Source organism: Periplaneta americana, chromosome 1, assembly GCF_040183065.1.
Source record: "Periplaneta americana isolate PAMFEO1 chromosome 1, P.americana_PAMFEO1_priV1, whole genome shotgun sequence".
NCBI lineage: Eukaryota > Metazoa > Arthropoda > Insecta > Blattodea > Blattidae > Periplaneta > Periplaneta americana.
The window spans coordinates 102,346,911-102,368,583 of record NC_091117.1 but is presented as its reverse complement, the minus strand read 5'-3'; the positions used below and the strand labels follow the sequence as shown (position 1 = coordinate 102,368,583).

The following is a 21,673-nucleotide window of genomic DNA, read 5'->3' as shown; positions in this document are numbered from 1 at the left end:
CCAAACTACATTATTTTTAACATAAAAAATTAATCGGTCACCTGCTGCTTTGAACAATAATGATAGTATGACCAGAGCGGTATGACTTTACAAGAACTGACATTCTTCAAAAGCATGTGATACTGAACTTGCAAAATGTACATGTGGCAACACAGACCACGTGAGTGGATGCAGTGTTCTCGCTTTCCTAACTGATTATTTCCCATTCCCACTTCAGTAAAACGGTTCTGGTTATGTGTTAGTAGCTAGTCTCTTCCAACACGTGTGATGCTGTAGTGTGCGCGAAAAATACTGCGAATTTGTGAATTTCCTTGTAATTGTTAATTTGTGCAATTATCCAACAATGAGTGGAAGTGAAAACCAGCGGCGGCTCGTGGGTATTGAATTAAGAGGGGCTGCATACAAAACTAAACCAAGCAACTTACTTTATTTAAAAATTAGTTCCATGCGCCTTGTCTTGTAGGTTGCAAACTTTTGAATCATCTTCTTATTAAAATCCGATATGTCGTTTAACATAATATTTACAATGGAAAATATAGCTAATGCGGTTAGTCTCTCTTCTCTCATCGTATTTTAAGATAGGATTTTACTCTCTTCAAACACGAAAAGCAACGTTCTGGTTCGGAAGTTGTCATTGGTATGGTGATAGCTATGCGTAGTAGTTTCACAACTCCTGAAAATGAGGCCTGCAAGTTCTCAGATAGAAGAAACTGCAAGAGCTTGACTGCGTCACTGATATTTCTGAATTCTTGTCTCTGATACAACACAGTGAGTTCCGTCTTTAGTTTGTCTTTATCGAACATTGGAAAGAGCTTCACACATACATTTAGGTCATTTTCAGGAAATGAGCTTTTGTAGCATTCAAATTTTTCTTGACACAGAAGAGACGATAATATCAGATGATCTATGAACTGGAATCGGGTGTTAACTTGTGTGGTATTGAGATCACACACTTCCTTGGCTGCCACAACTCTTGTCTGAATCCCTTCGACCTTACGACGCTTTTCAGGGTTTTCATTTTCACAGATCTCACTGCTCACCTGTGCACTATTACGTATTGTCTGTATGGCATTAACAAAGCTTGACATGCAGAGTCGGCCTCGGTAGCGGGTTCGATCCCGGCCCAGGTCGATGGCATTTAAGTGTGTTTAAATGAGACAGGCTCATGTCAGTAGATTTACAGGCATTTAAAAGAATCCTACGGGACAAAATTCCGGCACACCGGCGACGCTGATATAATCTGCAGTTGCGAGTGTTGTTATTAAATAAACCATAATTTAATTTTCTTATATCCAGATTTGAACCTTAGAAATATCTAACTGGCGATGTTGTAGTTGTTTGTATAATATATCTACATGATACATCAATAAATGAAAAAAACTGAGCCAGAAATTGAATTCAGGATCTTCAAGAGTACGCACCAGGGCGCTTGCCTCATTTATTGTGATGTTGTTAGATGTTTCAGATTCCATTATGGTTTGAAAACATTCTAGCAATGGCTCCTTCTTCTCATGAACAACATTTACTGTTCTTATTTTAAAACTCCATCTTGTTACTCCAGCTGATGGAATTGTCTTTGAAACACATTAATCTAATACAGACTGCGTGGAGATCGAGAAAAGTAAGCAGGGATAGGCTTACTGGATAAATCAGCAAAAAATATGCGATTCTTTGTATTTTGTTTAGCGGCTGTTTCCATTATGAGATTCAACTGATGGACACTTAATTTCACATTTCTCCTGAATTGTTACGGTACTGAACTGAATAGACTGTAAATACTCGTATTGTACAGAATTAAACATTGTTGCACTTGTTATACTCACAACATCAAAGAAAATGTATTTAAAACTGCGCGCTACTGACAAACTACTGCAAATTTTGCAGCGCCTGGAAACCCTGGATTCTAGAAGAGGGGCTAGCAGGGGGAGGGGTAAAACTAACGCGCAAAGCATCCGAGACGATACGTTATTTAGTAAGTTTATGGACGAGACTGGAAGCTCTAGGGGAGGATGTGGCTTCATCCCATAGTCCTTGTCTCTGGTTTCGCTCTGGCAGCACCAGGGGAGGAAGTGACTTCACTAACGATTGCGTGGAAGTCAATGAGAGCGAAATTAAAAAAAAAATTCGAGCCGCTAAATAGAGACTGTATAATAAATGTATTTCACGACATAAAACGAAGCAAGAGCCACAAATGTCGGGGATGCTGCAGCTCCGCAGCCTCCCTTCGAAAGCCGCCCCTGGTGAAAACATATTTTGGACAATTTAGGAAACTCAGTTTACAAGAACAGATTATTGATATACAAAAGAGAAGGCCAACCCTAACACTATCTGATCTTACAAGTATGCATGTAGGCTAATTTGTAGCATGTTTCTCTCAAGAATGTGTCATTTTGCGCTGTTAACTTCTTTCCTCCTCTTAAGAAATGTGCAGGAGCCGCCACTTATTTAGTTCCATTTTGTCGTAACCGTAACGGCACCGTTGAAAGCTTACAACTAACATTGGTGCCCTCACATAAGCCCGCCATTGGTCCATATCCTGAGCAAGATCAATCCAGTCTCTACCATCATATCCCCTTCCCTCAAATCTATTTTAATACTATCCTCCCATCTATGCCTTGGCCTCAAGAGGAGTAGACTCCTCTTGCTTGGCCTCCCCAAAAGTCTTTTCCCCTCAGGTCTTCTAACTGACAGTGGCGGATCGTAACCATTTTTGTTGGTGGGCCAGATATTTTGCAGTATACATTAAATAATGCACCAAGATTTTTTATTTCATTTTAGTTGATTGTTTCTGCTTAAAAATTAGTTCAGCACAATACAACTAAAACTACCACTCATTACTGCAGCACCATCATATGCTTGAGCTATGAGTTTATTTTCTAAATTGAAAAGTTGTAGACTTTGTTTTAGAACCTCACTCAGACCGTTAGCCGTGCGGTTGTTTACCGCTTTGAAAGAAAGAAACCTTTCCACAGGTTTACAGCCTTTTATGTATCTCAAAATAATAACAAATTGGCTTTTGCAGGTTATGTCTGTTATTTCGTCAGCCTGCACAAAAACAAAATCTGTAGAATTAGTTTCAGATCTTCGATATATACATCATACATACTGCCTAATAATTCATTTTGTATAATGTGTAAAGTATATTTAAAAACAGAAGTATCGTTTAAGTGTTCATCCAATACATTATCAAGACTGGCAAGTAAAGATAACAAGTCTAACAAATTTCCCCGATTTGCAGATCTCTGATTTTCGTTCTGAACCCTCAGCTATAATTCGTGAGTTCTGTAAAATACTAAAGAATCAATTAGTCTACTCTTACTAGTATGGTATATGTCTGTTTTTTGTGACCTGTTCGTTGTGCTTCTGGATTGAAAATTTGAGCTGGCCTTCTATGCCGAAGGTTGCGGGTTCGATCCCGGGCCAGGTCGATGGCATTTAAGTGTGCTTAAATGCGACAGCTCATGTCAGTAGATTTACTGGCATGTAAAAGAACTCCTGCGGGACAAAATTCCGGCACATCCGGCGACGCTGATATAACCTCTGCAGTTGCGAGCGTCGTTAAATAAAACATAACGGAATCAATTTGTGCTGCGATATTTATTGTCCCAAATAGTTTAAACTTACAAGCATTTTCTAAATATATTGCACTTTCCTCTTGTTCCTTGATGCGCTTCCTAAAATGTTTTAGATCTTTGCAACCTGTCGACGTCCACAGCCCTTCGCCATCAAACAATAGACAATAGAAACAAAATAAACTTTGTTTTTCGTCACTTACAGTTAGCCAGGACTTCTTTGTAAACCACAAGTTGCAGAAAGTTCTCCTCTTCATACCATCCACCTGTGTAAAACTGAAGCCATTAGGTTGATGTGTGCCTAGTCATTTAACTTCAAGTTTACCTTCTAACTTTAATAAAGAAAACGATGTTTTAATAGGTAATCCACTTTATTCATGTTTTCACACTTCGCTCGCATGCACTATTCAAAGTTCACACGGACATTTCTAGAATTAACCCACTTTTCAGTGGCACTGCGACTCACAGTGCAACAAACAACTGCGACTGTCGCTTCCGTCCGCCAGACGGGCCAAGCTCGTCGGGCCCCAACGAAAAGCATTATACTCGTGACGGTAACTTCGTAACACTTCGTGAATCTCCGTCGATAGCGAACATTGCATACCTCGCACCATGGCAGTTGAGCGCTAAAGTGATTCAAGTTGTGGAGCCCTTGACGCGGGCCCAAGCTCCGTTTTACTGACATATTGCGCCATGTTATGAAATTTATTGAAATAATTATGAATCCAGTACACAAATTTTAAAAATTTACGCATTTTAAATGCGAAAATAAAATTGCTGGGGAACGAAATATTGGTAGGGCACGTCCCCGGTGTCCCTAAGGACGGGCCACACCTGCTAACACTCTATATGCATTTTAGGTTCACCCATTTGTGCTACATTCCCTGCCCATCTCAAACGTCTGGATTTGATGTTGTTCATTATGTTAGGTGAAGAATACAATCCATCCACGTTGTGTAACTTTCTTCATTCTTTTGTAACTTCATCCCTCTTAATTCCAAATATTTTCCTAAGCACATCGTGAAAACTTTGATTCCGCATTCCTGGAGAAAATTACCACACAGTTCTCATTCGTGTAACTCGGGTCTTTCAAATATTTCGCAGTTTTATAGCTAATGTTATTCAAATGTATACAAATTAATGACGTTCAGATGATTTTAGGGCAACTGCTAGTAAAGAAAGCTCTGACGTGAGCCGGCCCTAGAGGAACTGTAAAATATTTTCCATCATTATCATGATAATTTTACTTAATAATAAATAATTTTGAAACTTTACTCTGTACAAATGGTAATGGCGGTAAAATGTATGCTTGAAGTTTTTTTATGCTCGACCATGCCGAAATGTAGTAATTATACACCTGGTAGCAGTCCTTTAATGCATGTCATTAAAGTACACCTCCTCATTAAAGTACAGGTGTTCAGCCAATGACAAGTCAGCTTTGTACCGTTATAAAACCGCAAGTATCGATTAGTCTCGGATATGCAATCGAAAGAGAATTGGCGAAAAGTCACGGAGGCTGGAAATCCAATACTGTCGCAGAAGGTTATGTTCTGTTACTATAATAATTAGCGTTAATTGTAAATAATATTCAAATAAATTCAATTTATCATCTCGTTTTTCAATGTCTAATTTAATTTCAATGTTATATCAAAGTTAATATTTAGTTTACTCTGTAGGTTCTTATAGGCTATCAAGGTCAATGTGGACATCTGTTCCTCGGAAAAAATCAATACTTTCGCGTCTGCGCACATCTCACAATTTACGAGGTATTGCTCAAGGTCAGTTAGATAAAAATAAAATGAATAATTTCAAATTAGAAATATGGTCGAGCATAAAAAGTCGTATGAAACTCGCCTATAATGGTAATTAAGAAGCTCGTATGACAATTATGAAACTCGCTTGCGCTCGTTTCATAAACATCCATACTCGCTTCTTAATTACTATCATTATAGGCTCGTTGCATAATGTACTATTATGATCGTACAGAATTTAAATATTAGGTTGATGCTTAAGTTAGTAGCGTTTTTGTTCATCATAACACTGCGTTGTTATGAGATTGTTTATTGTTTTTCACTTGTCATTTGGAGTATTGTGCTTGCAAATACGTCTTAATTTTGCGGATTTGAAGAAAGTTTGTGCTATTTGGGCTGAAGAAGATGGAATGTCAAGTGAAGAAAAACGAACACTTCGACATAGGCTATTTTTCTGTTTGAGTTTAACAGAAGAACAAAGGCAGCGGAGGTGGCTCGAAACATTTGTGCCGTGTATGGGAAGAATGCCATCGGAGAAAGCACTTCAAGAAAATGGTTGTCATTTCAACACACAACACCCTATATGAAAGTTAGTGTCCATCCACAGAAGATGATGTTATGCGTCTGGTGGGATAAAGAAGGTGTCGTGTACTACGAATTGCTTCCCAGGAATGTAACCATGACTGCTGACATTTACTGCCAACAACTCAAACACCTTGCGGCCGCAACTGAATAAAAACAACCGGGAAGACTGGATCAAGTGCTGCTGCAACACGATAATGCACGTCAACACTACTAACATAATGAAAGCAACTTGATTGGGAGGTAATTCCACACCGCCCATATTCTCCCGAGCTTGCGCCCTCAGATTTCCACCTTTTACGTTCTCTATTCATCCTTCAAGAGTAGGTACTCCTTTAATAACGAACATTCTTTACAAACTTGGCTTCACGATTTCTTTAACTCTAAACCAATCGAGTTCTCCAGATGCGGAATCGAGAAAGTATCCCAGAGTTGGCAGAGAGTCACAGATAATGTAGGAGATTATATTACTGATTAAGTTCTGTATTCTATTCACCTTAAATAAAAACTACTATCACAGCGAAAAAACGCTACCAGCTTTTGCATTAACCCAATATATCTTTCAGAAGTTAGTACCGGTAATAAATGCGATCCTTTCAGAATAGGTACTGAGGATGTACTGTGCAGTTGAAACGTCAAGAGAGTAAAAGTGGATGAAAGTTGTCACAGCAGTGTAAGTGAATATAGAGGCTTCTTAACTCGCCTTTAACTGCACTCTTCTCGGCCACGTTGATCTCAACATGTCCCTTCCTACTTCATTCCATTAAGTTACAGTTCGACATTCGAATGAAAGATCGAGGAGGAAGAGGAATGCTATTTCGCGGTATTTGCTAACAGGAGCGTCTTTTCAGTTTTTGCATGGAGGGAGGGGGGAAGCAGATTTTTCACGGAAGAGCTTATCGGTTATATCACGTGGCGTACTTCCTATTTCCTCTTAAATGAACTATTTTCTATACCGTAAAATGGGCTGAAATTTACCGCTGAAGTAAAATTGACCATAAACATTTAAAAAATGGATTTAAACCATTATATCAAATGGATTGAACATATTTTTAAAGTTCTTTATTTTTTCTCCATTTCTTAAGTATTTTTTATTTTAAACCACAAATAGGGCTGATAGCATGGTTTAATTTTTGATGGTCAAGTTTACCCTACTTTATATTTCCAGTTTCCACATACATGGGCCTATTTTTAACTTCTTACACTACTTACACTGGGTATTTCCAACTGCTGGCTCTGTGACATCACACATCTCTGCTCTCATGCTCTTCGAGAGGGGAAGCATAGGTGAAAGGGGAGTGGCAGTGGAAGGGATAAAGATTTTTAAATAGCGGAGACACAACATTATCCTCCCTCACGTGCTCTACCAGCTCTGCTCCGAGAGGAGAAACGTGCTTCTTACGTCACATGTTGGCCAGTTGGAAATGACTTACACGTTACGTAATTTACTTACACCTGCTGTTAATATGACGTAGGTGCGAACAACTGAACACACACAATTTTATTTATAAAGAAATTTTATTTCAAGTAAAAACATTATTTCATTTACAATAGGTAACAACCGTTAAATTATCAAAGGTTGACGCCTTGCTTTCATTTGGCAAAGTCATTAACTAGTTCGTCTTTTATTTCATAAGTGTTTACAAAAGTGGAATATATTTTAATATGTCCACACCTGTGGAGTAACGGTTAGCGCGTCTGGCCGCGAAACCAGGTGGCCCGGGTTCATTCCTGGTCGGAGCAAGTTACCTGGTTGAGGTTTTTCCGGGGTTTTCCCTCAACCCAATATGAGCAAATGCTGGGTAACTTTCGGTGCTGGACCCCGGACATTTCACTGGCATTATCACCATCTCATTCAGACGCTAAATAACCTAAGATGTTGATAAAGCGTCGTTAAATTACGTACTTTAAAAAACTTATTTTAATGTGAAAAGTACAGTTGTCATTTGTTTTCTTTTAGTGGTACTACTCAATTATTTAACTTATATGTTAAACACAGGGGGCAATTGTCCTCTATCCCCCTTATATGAGTCTCTGCTCTTTAACGTCACTGAACAAAGAGAGATATTATGTGTATCTTGATTACACAATTTTAACACTTTATATCACTGAGGAATACAGTTATAATAATAACACCTTCCATGTGTTAAAATGTAAAGTAAGTTTTAGATTACCTAATTGATTAGTTTCGGCTTCGTGTCAGCCATCTTCAGAACTACCGAGGTCCTTGCTTCTTCCGGTTTCTTCACTTGTTTGCTGAGGGATGCGTTTGTGTTTGGTAGTGTGGAGTCGAATAGTGTGTGTTTTGAAATTTAGTTATGTGTTTAGGATGTGTTGTAAATGTGTTTTTTGAGTATTTGTATATTTCGTACAGACTGGGAAATCATTTTACATACGATACAAAGAATATATCACAACAATAACCAAATCACACAATACCTCCACATAGGCCTACGCAGGACACATCACAAACACCAACCACAGCTACAGCAACATACAGAGTAATTTATATAGAACTGACACATTTCTTTCTTTCTTTATTTCAAAACGAATGATGCTAGCCACAATTTGTTATACCTCAAATGTAGAGTATCTTTTGGAGATTACTAACCTCTATTGCAAATGTTGAAAATTCTTTATTTATTCGGCTGAAAATTCACTTAATGACCAGTTTTTAACGTCAAATTAAACAGGAGTTTTGATTCCCTGTCATGAGATGCGCAGATGTTTATTTTTTATTCTGTATATTTGTCATATTCTTTTAGAAATCCAGTTGTTTCCAATTTGTTTACCAGTCCCAGTATTGTGTTTCTTTGGGGGGGATTACGAACACCAAATTCTCTCTGGTATGCCCTTTGAGTAGCTGTAATTGAATTCCTAATCCAGTATTGCTTCACAAGGTAGAGCTTTTAATTTAATGTGTACTGCATTTTCACAGGGGCGTATTTTGCGGACTACCGGGGCTACCGGCGGTAGCCCAAGGAAATTACAAAAGAAAAAGTTTATAATATAACATAATGTAATAATTTTGTATTATTAGTTTTACCATAGTAATTAAAATTAATGTAATTGTTAGATTTATATGCGCTCTCTGGTCTCGAACAGAAACAAGTTGTCAAGGCGGCATCGCTGGAGAAACCACTTGCTACGTGAGGTAGCCTGTGACCGTTCCGCTCATGCTGTCCATCGCACAACTACCCGTCTCCCCCGCTCCCTACTGTTTCCATCGTGCAGTGTAGGCCGTGAGTTGCCGCTCTCGTGATCGGTTTCTTCGCAGGCGAGAAGCAACAATACGCTTAGTACGCTAGCTCTGAATGTGATTGTGTTCTTGCAGTGCATTATTTTAAATCTGTGATTTGTTCGAGTGTCTAAGAGTTATATTAATTGTGAATTATTAAGTTTTTAATTTCCCAATTAAGTGATATTGTGAAAAACATGACAGAACAAGTTTCTGGAGAGGTTTGTATTGAAAATGACTGTGTAATAAAAGGTTTATTAAAAGTGCCTTTTAACCGTCGTACATAACAACGAGAAAGTTGAAATTGTGAAAATGGAAAGACCAACTCCTGAGTTAAATTTGTCCATGGACGTAAAAGAAAAACAGCGTGAGTACACACGCCATTTCACTTCAACATCATATGGTAAGTGGAATTGGTTGTGTGGTAGTTCTAAACTGTCTAAACTATTTTGCTGGCCATGTTTGTTATTTAGCCGCGAAACTAATGTGTGGTCAAAAGAGGGGTTTTCTAATATGAACTCCCTTCGAACGGCAGTCCTAGAATACGACGAATCAAAAGCTCATATTTGTAGTAGCATGAACTTTGCAAACTTCGGAAAGACAAGAATTGATTTACAGCTAGATAAGCAAAAAGCTCTCACATCAACCAACACAATGCTCTTGTGAAAAAAAAAAAAAAAAATCGGGAGATTTTACTGCGTCTTATTAATGCAGTCTGCTTTCTAGGAAAACAAGAATTGGCTTTTCGGAGTCGTAACGAGAGTGTGAAATCAGACAATATAGGAAATTATATTGAATATTTAAGTTCCTTAAGTGAATTTGACCATTTACTGGCCAATCATCTTGAGAGTTCAACAGTATTTCGTGGTACTTCTCCCGCAATTCAGAATGACTTAATATTTGCTATAAGTGGGGTTATGATAGAGAAAATAAAACCTTTTGTGGCCATTGTTGTTGATGAAACAAGTTACTGCTCTAATCAGAGTCAATTGTCCACTGTTTTAAGATATGTCGACAGTACTGCCAATGTTCAAGAACGGTTTATAGGATTCACAAATGTCAGTTCGGACAAAACTGCTGCTGCTTTGTTTCAGCATGTGGAAGGTGTTACAGCAGAATACAATGTCGGCAATAAGTTAATTGCACAGACATAATGGTGCTTCAGTTATGCCGGGAAATATTAATGGCTTGAAAACAAAAGTTCAAGAAAAGTATCCTCAAGCACTATTTGTCCATTGTTACAGCCATGTTCTCAATTTAGTTTTGCAACAAACTACTTCATCCATTCCAGAATGCCGCATTTTTTTCAAAACACTGTCTGGTTTAGCTGCATTTTTCTCATCATCTCCTAAAAGATCAGAAAACTCAAGGAATTTATGAACAAGAAACTCCCAAAAGTAGCACCAACTAGATTGAATTTTACATCTCGGCTTGTAAATACAGTAAAGGAATACAGAGAAAAACGGACTGCTTTCTTTAAAAATATAATTTGTCATGACTCTGAAGAAAACTGGGATGATGCTGTAATTGTGCAGCCTCAAGGATATTAGAATTTTTTCACACGGTTTCAGAATATATTTCTTCTTGAAGTCTATGCTAGAGTGTTCGCACATACAGATGTGCTCTACAATATTCTTCAGACAAAAAGTCTAGACATAGCATACTACTTGCAATACTTGCAAGAGATATCAAAGTTAAAAAAATACTATATCCGAGTTCAGATGTAGTGGGTTTCCGTCCATATGGAGTAATATGGATAATGAAAATTCTTCATCCAATACAATGGAAACACCATTAAAGCGAAGAAAAGGAGATGATGAATTGAAATACAGGCAGCTGTACTACAGCATACTAGATCGTATGCACATGGAAATTACTGACAGATTTTCTGATTATGGAAAGCTTCAGTTCACACATCTTCTAGATTCTCAAAAATTTTCTGCTTATAGAGAAAACTTCCCGAATGAGGCACTAAACAAATTATTTCAGTCCTATAACAGTCACTTTGATCAAGTACGTTTGAAAAATGAATTAAGTGTAATATATTCAACAGAAGTCTTTTTGTTTTTTCGAACAAACCTATCCATGAAATATTATCTGCCATATATGAAAACCAGCTGAACCAAGTTATTCCTGAAGTCCTTAAATTGGCAACATTAATTGTGACAATACCAGCTACGTCAGCATCGGTAGAAAGAACATTTTTTGCGTTGAAGAGAATAAAATCCTACTGTAGATCAACTCATACACAAGAACGTTTATCCGGCTTGGCACTGATGTCCATTGAAAAGTCATTTCTACAGAAACTTTGCAAGTGGCCCAACTGTAATTTCAATGACGAAGTCATCAACATATTTTCGTCCCAATCAAGACGTCTGGAATTCACATAAATATGTAAGGAATTTTATTATAGGGATTTTAAAATATATTTTGTGTAATAATAGGGTCAGTGGTAGCCCAAACCCTTTAACCAGTATACGCCACTGCATTTTCAGTGACTAAAACAAAATGTCGAAATCAGCTGCCAACAATAAGGAATAAAGAATAAACATCTGCGCATCTCGTGACAGGGAATCAAAACTCCTGCTTAATTTGACGTTAAAAACTGGTCATTAAGTGAATTTGTAGCCGAATAAATAAAGCATTTTCAACATTTGCTATAGAGGTTAGTAATCTCCCAAAGATACTCTATATTTGAGGCATAACAAACTGTGGCTAGCATCATTCGTTTTGAACTAAAGAAAGAAAGAAATGTGTCAGTTCTATATAAATCACTCTGTAGAAAGAGACATGGAAATTCTAGATATCCAACCAAAAACCTAGACATTAAACACACTAGACTGGGTGGTTGCTGATGTACCTATTGAGCACACTCTCGGTAGTTGCCTGGCTGGCAACAAGGCGATATTGCAGTGCATCTGTTTTCAGAAGTCAGTTTGTAACTCGTTCCATTTGCTAGAAGTCTTATACATATTTCAATGTAGAAAGCTAGAAAATATGTAGACATGAATGAAAGCTGATAACTAGAGTTAGGAAAAAGTAGGCCTACTGCAAATTTATTAGCTCACTTTGGAACGTGGTAGTACATTTGCATGCCAGGGATGGGGCTGAGTAACGGTAGACAGTATGATGCTGGCAGCAGTACAGTTGGTTTAAGAGAAATAACTCAGATTATTAAGTATTTTTATTTTCTGTTGATTAGCTTTACAAATTGAAGTTGTTTATAATAATAATAATAATAATAATAATAATAATAATAATAATAATAATAATGTTTTATTTTCGCTGGCAGAGTTAAGGCCATAAGGCCTTCTCTTCCACTCAACCAGCCTTAATCAATACAATACATAAATTTAAATTACAAATATTTTCACTACACTTAAAAGGTTCTCCAGCAATAATCTTCACTACACATTTATTTAAATTTAGATAAATCTATAAGGTAAAGTAGTAACTTAATTTATGAGCTAATTTAATTCAATGAATTATAATTAATTTAATATTTCAGATAGCTAGTAAAATGATGAAAATTAATTTAATATAAGCTTACTAGGACTATGTTACAGGGAGAATATATATATTTCTATTTCTATAATGAGAATATTAATGTAATTGTCATTAGAGGTTTTGTAAATCTATTTAGAGAAATTAAAGATAATAATAATAAGAATGGACAGATGTTAGTTTCATTATAAGTAACAAATATTAATCAGCAATTCATCTGTTAAGTAAGAATTTATGCAATTTTGACCTAAATGAAGCTATTGTCCAACAACCCCTTATATCACTCGGAAGCGAGTTCCAATTTCTAGCAACTGAAACTGTATAGGATGAAGAATATAAAGATGTCTTGTGGTAGGGTATAATGAGTAAATTGTTATAATGAGATCTTGTACTTAGCTGATGATATGAGGATAAATTTTGAAAACGAGAAGCCAAATATATTGGGGTAGCGGTGCGCAGAATTTGAAACAAGAGAACAAGGGAATGCAGGGCTCGTCGATCGCTTAGCCTTAGCCAAGACAGAGTTTGGAAAGACGGGGAAACATGATCATACTTACGAATATTACAAATATAACGGACGCACGCATTATGCACACGTTGTAGCCTGTTGCTCAAATTTGCATTTAGGTTACTTAATATAATATCGCAGTAGTCAAAGTGTGGCATCACGAGTGTTTGTACAAGGATTAATTTTAATTTATCAGGAAGAAAGTTCTTCAGTCGCTTTCATGAGTGAATAATGGAAAATATTTTTTTGGAAGTGTGATTCACTTGTTCATTCCATTCCAGGTGACAATCCATATAAATACCAAGGTTCTTCACAGTCGTACTGTATGGAATAGTAGTATTATTTACAATTATCGGTGGCAAATTTTGTTTGTCACACTTCGATCTTTGATGTTCTATTAAGATTGCCTGCGATTTACTTGCATTTAAATTAAGACCGTGCGTTTTCGACCATATGGATATAGAATTCAAGTCATCATTAACTTTAGTTATGGCGTCATTTATGTAGTTAGGTCGAGTATGCAGATAGATTTGTATGTCGTCAGCATAAATATGGTGTCGGCAGGATGTTAGATTAGAAGAAATATCATTAATATAAATAGAAAATAGTAAAGGTCCTAGGACAGAGCCTTGTGGTACGCCAGTCTTCGTGGTACGCCAAGTGGAATAACGATTATTAATAGACACGCACTGTTGGCGTTCACGAAGATAGGAGTCCATCCACGCTAACGCATTATCAGAAAAATGCAGTACTCTTAATTTTGCAATTAGTAAGTCAACATCTACAGTGTCGAAGGCTTTGGAGTAGTCTAAAAGTGTTAGTATTGTGATCTGTCCTTTGTCTAAAGCTTCACGTATATCCTCAGTCACTTTAAGCAGTGCAGTCGATGTGCTGTGTCCCGTTCTGAAGCCTGATTGGTAAGGGTCAAGAATATTGTGAGTATTGAGGTAATCTGTCAGTTGTTTGTGCACAATTCTTTCCAAAGCTTTTGAGAGAACAGGAAGAATACTAATTGGTCTATAGTCATTAGGTGTTACAGGTAACTTAATTTTAGGAAGGGGACGAACAATAGCCTTTTTCCATATGTCTGGGTAATGTGAAGTCATTATAGATGCATTGAATATATGGGTTAGTGTCGGAAGAATTATGTCCATAATTTTGTTCAGAAGTTCTATATTTATATTGTCTACTCCTTGTGATTTTGACTTGATGCGCTTTAGTGCTGATTTTACGTCAGAAGGTGTTATGAAGGAAAAGAAGAACTTGTCTCGTGCTGGGGCGGGTGTAGAGATTAATTCATTAATAGTCTGTTGTTTCGTTGCGGCGTCAGATGCGTGGGTAGTGGTGGATGTGAAGTAACTGTTTAAATCATCTAGACAAATAGTATTGTCAATTTGTGATTTAGATTGTCCCAGTCCCATTGACCTAACATTTCTCCACATATCGGATGCTCTAATATCAGGTTCAATGAGGCTGTAAGCATGTCTAAGCTTAGCATTTCTAATCGTCTGTGTGGTCATATTTCTTAGTCGCTTGTACCGCAAGAAATCTATGTCACTTTTTAGTCTCTTGAATTTCCGAAAAGCTTCGTCTCTGTCTCTCATCAATGATCGGATTTCTGTAGTCATCCAGGGAGCTGGAGGTCTCGTAATGCGTCTAGTTTTTATTGGGGCATGTTTGTCATATAATGTAATAACAAGGTTGTTAAAAGCTTGTACTTTTTCGTCTACTGTACGGAGAGTCCAAACATCACGCCATGGCAGTAATAACGCGTCAGAAATTAAAGAGGCGTCGTTGATATGTCGCAGATCCCTATACTGAATGCGTTTTGGTGTTGCCTTAGGACACTGCAATGAATACTCTACAAATATAATATCATGTGCAGAAATCCCAGGCGCCGGTAGTTGTCCGTGCGTTATTATTTTGTGGGGCTTTGTAGTTGCTATGATGTCTAGTAGTGTTTCTGCAGTCTCTGTGTGATGAGTGGCTTGGAGTGGTAGAATTGTCATATTGCAGGCCGCAAACATGTTTGAGAGCCGTACACTGGAAGGGGACGTTACTAGAAGATTGTTGTTACAGTCACCCATTACTACAACGTGTTCATAAAGCGGCAAAATGTCTAAAAGTGAATTTTCTACGTCAGTTAAATGATTTATCTTCGGTGGTATATAGACAACGCACAGAAGACACTTTTGTAGACTTGCAAAAATTTCAATAAATAAATATTCAGGCCGTGCACTGTACTCTGAGGGAGAATGAAGAATAACTTTAGGTCGAAGATCAGATCTAATGTAAGCTGCTACACCGCCGCCCCCTTTGCCTGTTCTGTCATTTCGACACAGTACATAACCATTAATATCTACAAGAGAAGAGGACAGTGTAGGTTTATAAAGTAATGATGAATTGATAAACATTGTAAATTTACCTATTGTTTGTTTATGTAACAGTGAGATGTTTTTCGCCTTGTACGTGTACGTTTCTCAAATTCATCTTCAGCACGATTCAGATTGTTAACAATATTTCTAATCAGTATGCTTTGAGTAGCGAGTTCTGCACCAGATGTTTCTAAGGCTTCAACAGCAGCTAGCAAAAACCCAAAATTCGACCAAATATAATTTATATTATATTCAATGGCTGCGTCATTAAATAGTTCTTGGGATATTTTGATTGCTACAGCATCACTATAATCGAATGAATGAATGAACGAACGAACAAATGAAAGAATGAATTTCTTTACTGATCATAAATTGTCACAAAATATCACGGCATGCGTTCAACCACGTTCTCCATTGGGTAATGATTGGGAATGGGAGACCAGTATGAGGACCATGAGCAACCCATTGTTATAAATCTTAATTTTTATATTTTAGACAAACCAGGTACATCATCTTAAACTACAGACTTTTTGTCACTTTTCGACATAGTCTCTATTTCTTTGCACACATTTTTCCCGCCATTCTGTAAGTTTGAAAATTCCCTTGCTTTAGAAGTCCGTTTCATCTTCCCAAATACTATTATACAATACTTTCCGGATGTCCTCCAGCATCTCGTAGTGCTGGCCTCGCAGTTGCTCCTTTACAGAACCGAAAAGATGGTAGTTGGAGGGTGCCAAGTCGGGACTGTAGGGAGATTGCGGAAGAGTTTCCCACCCAAATGTTCTGATTTTCTCGACAGTGACACGATTAGGTGAGGCTAAGCGTTACAGTGTTGCAGGATGATCTTCTTTCCAGGGTGTTTCTTGCGTAATACACGACGGAGCTTCAAAACTGTCTGAATATAGCAGACAGCATTAATGGTCTGTCCAGGGTCAAGAAATTCAACCAAAATGCATCCCAGAACTCTTTCCTTCTTGCGTTCCGTGGAGGCAGTTTGAGGGCGACCACTACGAGGCTCATCTTGGATGCTCGTGTTCCCATCTTCGAAATGTTTCACCCATTTCCTAACACTGCTAGCGTCCATGCATACATCTCCGTATGCACGCTGAAGTCTGAGGTGAATTTCAGCAACAGACTTTTCTTCTTTAACAAGGAATTTAATGAGAGCACACTGTCGAAATGAACCATCGTTGTCGACCATTTTTCAAACATTGCTTGTAGTCACATGATATAAGTTAAAGACGTCACAATATGTCATGTCAATACATAGTGTAAAGTCTGTAAATTATGATTATATAATCTTTTTTGTTACATTATTTAAATTGAAATTATAACGATGTGTTGCTCATGACTTTCAGTATAACTCTCTGTATTTCGCTCTGCTGTTTTTTGAATTCAGAAACCAATACAATTCCTTAACAAACACTTTTATTCTATCGAAGTCAGGAAATTGCGTTCTCACCTCTTCTGCAAGTCTGTGACAAATATGTGTAAGACATGTCATGTGTATCATATTCGAGTAATACTGCTGAAGAAACTTTTTCGATCGGTTCATGTACATCTGTGACAAACAGCAAGACATTTTCATAAAGTACATAATGATGGCTAGAGTAAACTCATAGCACTATTAAAAAGTTCACGTATGATAAAATAATTAGGCCTAATCTTGTCTAATACTTGAGTGGTTAGAAAGTACAGTCTATTGGCACCTTTTGTATTTAATGCAATTACAACTACATCAGCAATGTTCCCTCCTATTGAGTCCCTAATTTCATCAACTGACACCCAAATTTTCTTATCCTTCAATTTATATTTCATTTGAGTTATCACTTGTAATGTGATTGTTGTACATAATTCTTCCACAGTGTTCATTCCGGTAGAATTTTCCTCCCTTTCTACTTTCCCAAAAAGCCATCAGTTTTTCATTCTGCAATTTGTCTAGCAGAATATTCGTTGCAATGATGCTTCACGCAAACTTTTAGAACATGTTATTCCACTTAACTGTGATGTAGACTTCTGTTGTATCCAGTTAACTTGATGTTTTTTGTCATAAACACGTATATGTTTAATACTATTTTTATGTTTCCTAATGTTACTTGCTATGTACTGCCACTTTTACTGCACACAACTTATAAAAAAAGTTCATTGTCGTGAATGGAAAACATTTTCTTCCATACTGGACAACATATTTTCTTAGAACCTCTAACCAACTTAATTTTGATCGCAGCATTCTTAACATACATCTGAGTAGCTAGACTGTTGTGTTGCTTTTGACTGAGTTGTACTACACTGAGCTCTGGCATTACTGTGGCCTGCTGAGTAATGCGCACACAGGTACTCTGCTTGTAAACATTAGCTATAGTACATCGCAAGACTAACCTTAAGAAATACTTTTTCCTAACTCTACTGATAACTTCTGGCAGCTGAATTTGAATTTATAACTTTGGGACAGCATTTACAGAATTGTCTGTAAAACTGTGGAACTGCATATCTTCATCAGTAGATTGATTTACTTAATCCTATACATATACTGTATGTGTGTGTTACTGTATGTGTGAATGCGTGTGTACATTAATTGACCAAATTCGACACATTTCCAATTTTTATATAATTATGTTCCTACAAAATTAGATACCAGTAACTGAAATTCAGTGTGGCATAGAAAACGATTATTATCTACATCGTGATGCAGTGTAACATAGCAACTCCTATTCCTTTATGAACACTAAATACTTTTCATTCTATTTCAGATGAACTCACAAGAACATCGAAGAATATTCCTCATTCAGTTAACGTTAACATCACCAAAATTATAATGATACAACCTCCAAATCAAATGGGCATGAAGACAGCACCTCTAATTGAACCTACGGTGAGAACACAATATTATACAGTCAAATCTCAAGAAAGAGATCTTACAACAAATACCAAGTATTTACTGTCTTCTACATTTTCATCTGAAGAGAGGCAAAGATATCAAACAGAAGTGCCAAGTCAATACGAACAAACTTTAACAAGTAATTTAACTTCAGAACAGTACAATACAGAGGTGCCCAGTCAATACAAACAAGTTCCAACAAGTGCTTCATCTTTAGGCCAGTATGTTACGGAAGTGTCTAGTGGACAGAAACAAATTTTAACAACTACTTCATCTTCAGATCAGCACGATATGGAAATGCCAAGTCGATACCAACAAATTCCAACAACTGCTTCATCTTCAGATCAGAATAATATGGAAATGTCCAGTCAATACAAACAAGTCTCAAATACTTCATCTTCAGATCAGTATGGTACCGAAATATCCATCCAAGCTCCATCAAGTACATCTTCAGATCAGTACGGTACGGAAATATCCACTCATGCTCCAGCAAGTACTTCACCTTCAGATCAGTATGGTACGGAAATATCCACTCAAGCTCCATCAACTCAATATGATATGGAAGTTCCAAGTGCCCCAAAAATTCCAACAAATGCTTCATCTTCAACTGACGAAAGCCAACAGAACCAAATGCCAACTAAAGGAAAAAAGATCATTGTATCTACACCTGGCTATGGAGCATCTAGAGGTATGGCCATGAAGCAATTTACTATTCCGGGAAACAGCACCCTGAACAACACATTGATCGTTCCTGAACAGTTCGTAATTCCACGGCAAAAACCTAACGTCACAACACAAATAACAACAGTTAGTGAAATAGATACTCCAAACAACATCACAAAATCTAGTACTACGACCGATCATACACAAACTACAACACAATCCAGTTCTGTTGTCTTAAATATCACGTCAACATACAGCACAGCAAGAAATCTTATAGATGTGGAAGATATGTGCAATAAGAATGGTTACATTCCCTATACCCCTCCAACGAGGAAAAAGAAAACAAGATGTTCGACAAAGTTAAAAGATGAAAACAAGCCGAGAGACTTGAAAATAAAGAATTTGAGGTATAGGAGGCTAAATAAAGAGACTTCTTCAAGTATTCATAATAGAAGAAAATACATGACAAAAACACGTACCGGTAATAAACAAAATTATAACATGATAAAGAACAGCCGAAACACTGCCGTCAATCATATCCTAACTGATGTTGTGAGACCTTTAAAACACACTCAACAGAATGGCTTATTGAAGTCAAAGGATCATTCAAAAATCGAGGTTTCATCACAGGATATGGAAAAGGTGAAACAGTCCGAAACCACAGAAAACAATAAAAACTTAAAAGAAGCTTTCAAACGTTACAATGCAGGAGATCCAACCAGGGAAGAGCTACCAGAAACACATGATGACAGTTTATATAATTTGATAAGAATCATCCGAAATTTGGCCACAAAGCATAAACGAACTCAAGATATGAGATCTGTTAAAAATAATCAACGAAGTAAAATTAACTCCCAAACGGCGATATTACAACACTGGAAAAAGAAGAAGAGGAAAAATAAGAAAATGATAGAGAATGGAATATAACATCAGTCTAAAGTCCATCCAAGTCTTCAACTCATGAAATACAGATGATGGAAAAAAAATGTTCTCACTTAGCATATGTGTATAATTTCACAATCATTTGTAAGGTTAACTACGAGTGTGTTCATTATAATGGAATAAAGTTTGAGTATATTCCAAATTCTTTTGTGCGTCTGTAGATTTAAGGACATTAAATTTTGAGTAACTTTTGTTCAATGTCACATTGCTTGTACAAACTCAGATACAAATAAACTAATATTGCCATGCAAATGGCACGTCTTTTCACATATTTCGTAGCAGGAAATAAAACTGTTACCGGTAATATATATAACCTTATGTGTGGAATCAACATCTAACACAGTGGTTATCATCACAGTGCATTCTCGGGGTAGTATCTCTTACCTGCGAGCATGCTAGTGCATTTCTGGCTGTTGGTGGGTATGCAATATTTCAGTGGCAGGGTTTTGTTCATGCCAGAAATTACGTCAGCAATAATAGTTTAACGAAGCACACAGTGTTCACGTATGCATTTAAACAAACATATTTTTATATAATTAATAAATACTCAGTATGTTCGTTTATAATGTCAATAACCTAAAAATATAGGTATCACTGATTCAATTTCTAACTTCTTTACTGTGTCAATATTTAGGATTTACCTTAGCTGACTAGTTTTGAAGTCTTGTTCTTCATTGTCTAAAATATAAGTACAGTATCTTCTGAAATTATTGAGGGGTCCAGTAAAAGAAGTAAACAAGCCACAAATCCTGATATGTAGAATATCTCATTATTTCACTGGGATTTTTACCTTTCATCTGGGTCCAAGATTAAGTAATATGGATTAGAACCAAAGATAGATAGATCCAAGGAATTGATACAAACGGTTTTTCGAAAATTTCGTAATTTAATATCTGCCTAAATTAGATTTCTAGGAAAAAATATAGGCTACATTGATCAAATTTATTTTAGAGTTAAAAGTGCCCGAAAAAAAATGGAAAGAGCAATATTAAAGCTTGATAGGTTTGAGGTGGAATGGCTCTTGTGCTAGGACAGGAAAATGAAACAAGACAGCTTTAGTCCAAACAACAACAACAGCAGCAACAGCAACAACAACAGTAATACCAATAGCAAATATAAAGATTACTATGATATTCTTTTTATTTTTCTAAATTTCAAGTATGTCATACTAGTGTTTAATCAGCATGAATGTTGTGTAATAGAACTGTTTTTATTAAATTTCAAAACTCACGATTAACTCGAAAACTTTAAGCAATAGAAACATTTCGAAAACAAATTTGAAATCAAAGCAGTGATTGCTATGAGAAACCACAGTTTTAACAGACAAAAGTTTAGTCACTCTGCATACGGAAGTCCTCCAGACGAAAATCTCCTTTGTTTAACTCGCCATAACATGGAAACTAGTAAAGATTTTCAATAGCAACCACTTTTAAAACTAATTTTCATTCTTTCTAAACATTTCTCTCGCTTTGAAACTCCCTATCCAAAGTGAAAAATAAAAATGTTTGCCGCTTATCAACTTTTGAGGGTGTCAATGTCTATTTTGAACAGATCACTTCGAAGTTAGTATTTTTTTCTCACTTTCCAAAAAAGATTTTAATTTCGAATTTTTTTCTATGCCTTCCTTAGACATTTATCTATGAATCCTAAAAATTACAGC

The 21,673-nt window shown here is 36.7% G+C and overlaps 1 protein-coding gene across 2 annotated transcripts in view; it reads left to right on the top strand.

Moving 5' to 3' along the window:
• The window catches only part of LOC138709162 (uncharacterized), a 42,737-nt gene extending 22,478 nt beyond the window's left edge, over positions 1-20,259 (top strand). For both annotated transcript variants that reach the window (XM_069839716.1, XM_069839725.1), the window contains one exon: positions 18,281-20,259. In XM_069839716.1, coding sequence (XP_069695817.1) covers positions 18,281-19,998 — 1,718 coding nt within the window. In that variant the 3' untranslated portion in view covers positions 19,999-20,259. The remainder of the gene's footprint in view (positions 1-18,280) is intronic.
• Positions 20,260-21,673: the final 1,414 nt, after the last annotated feature.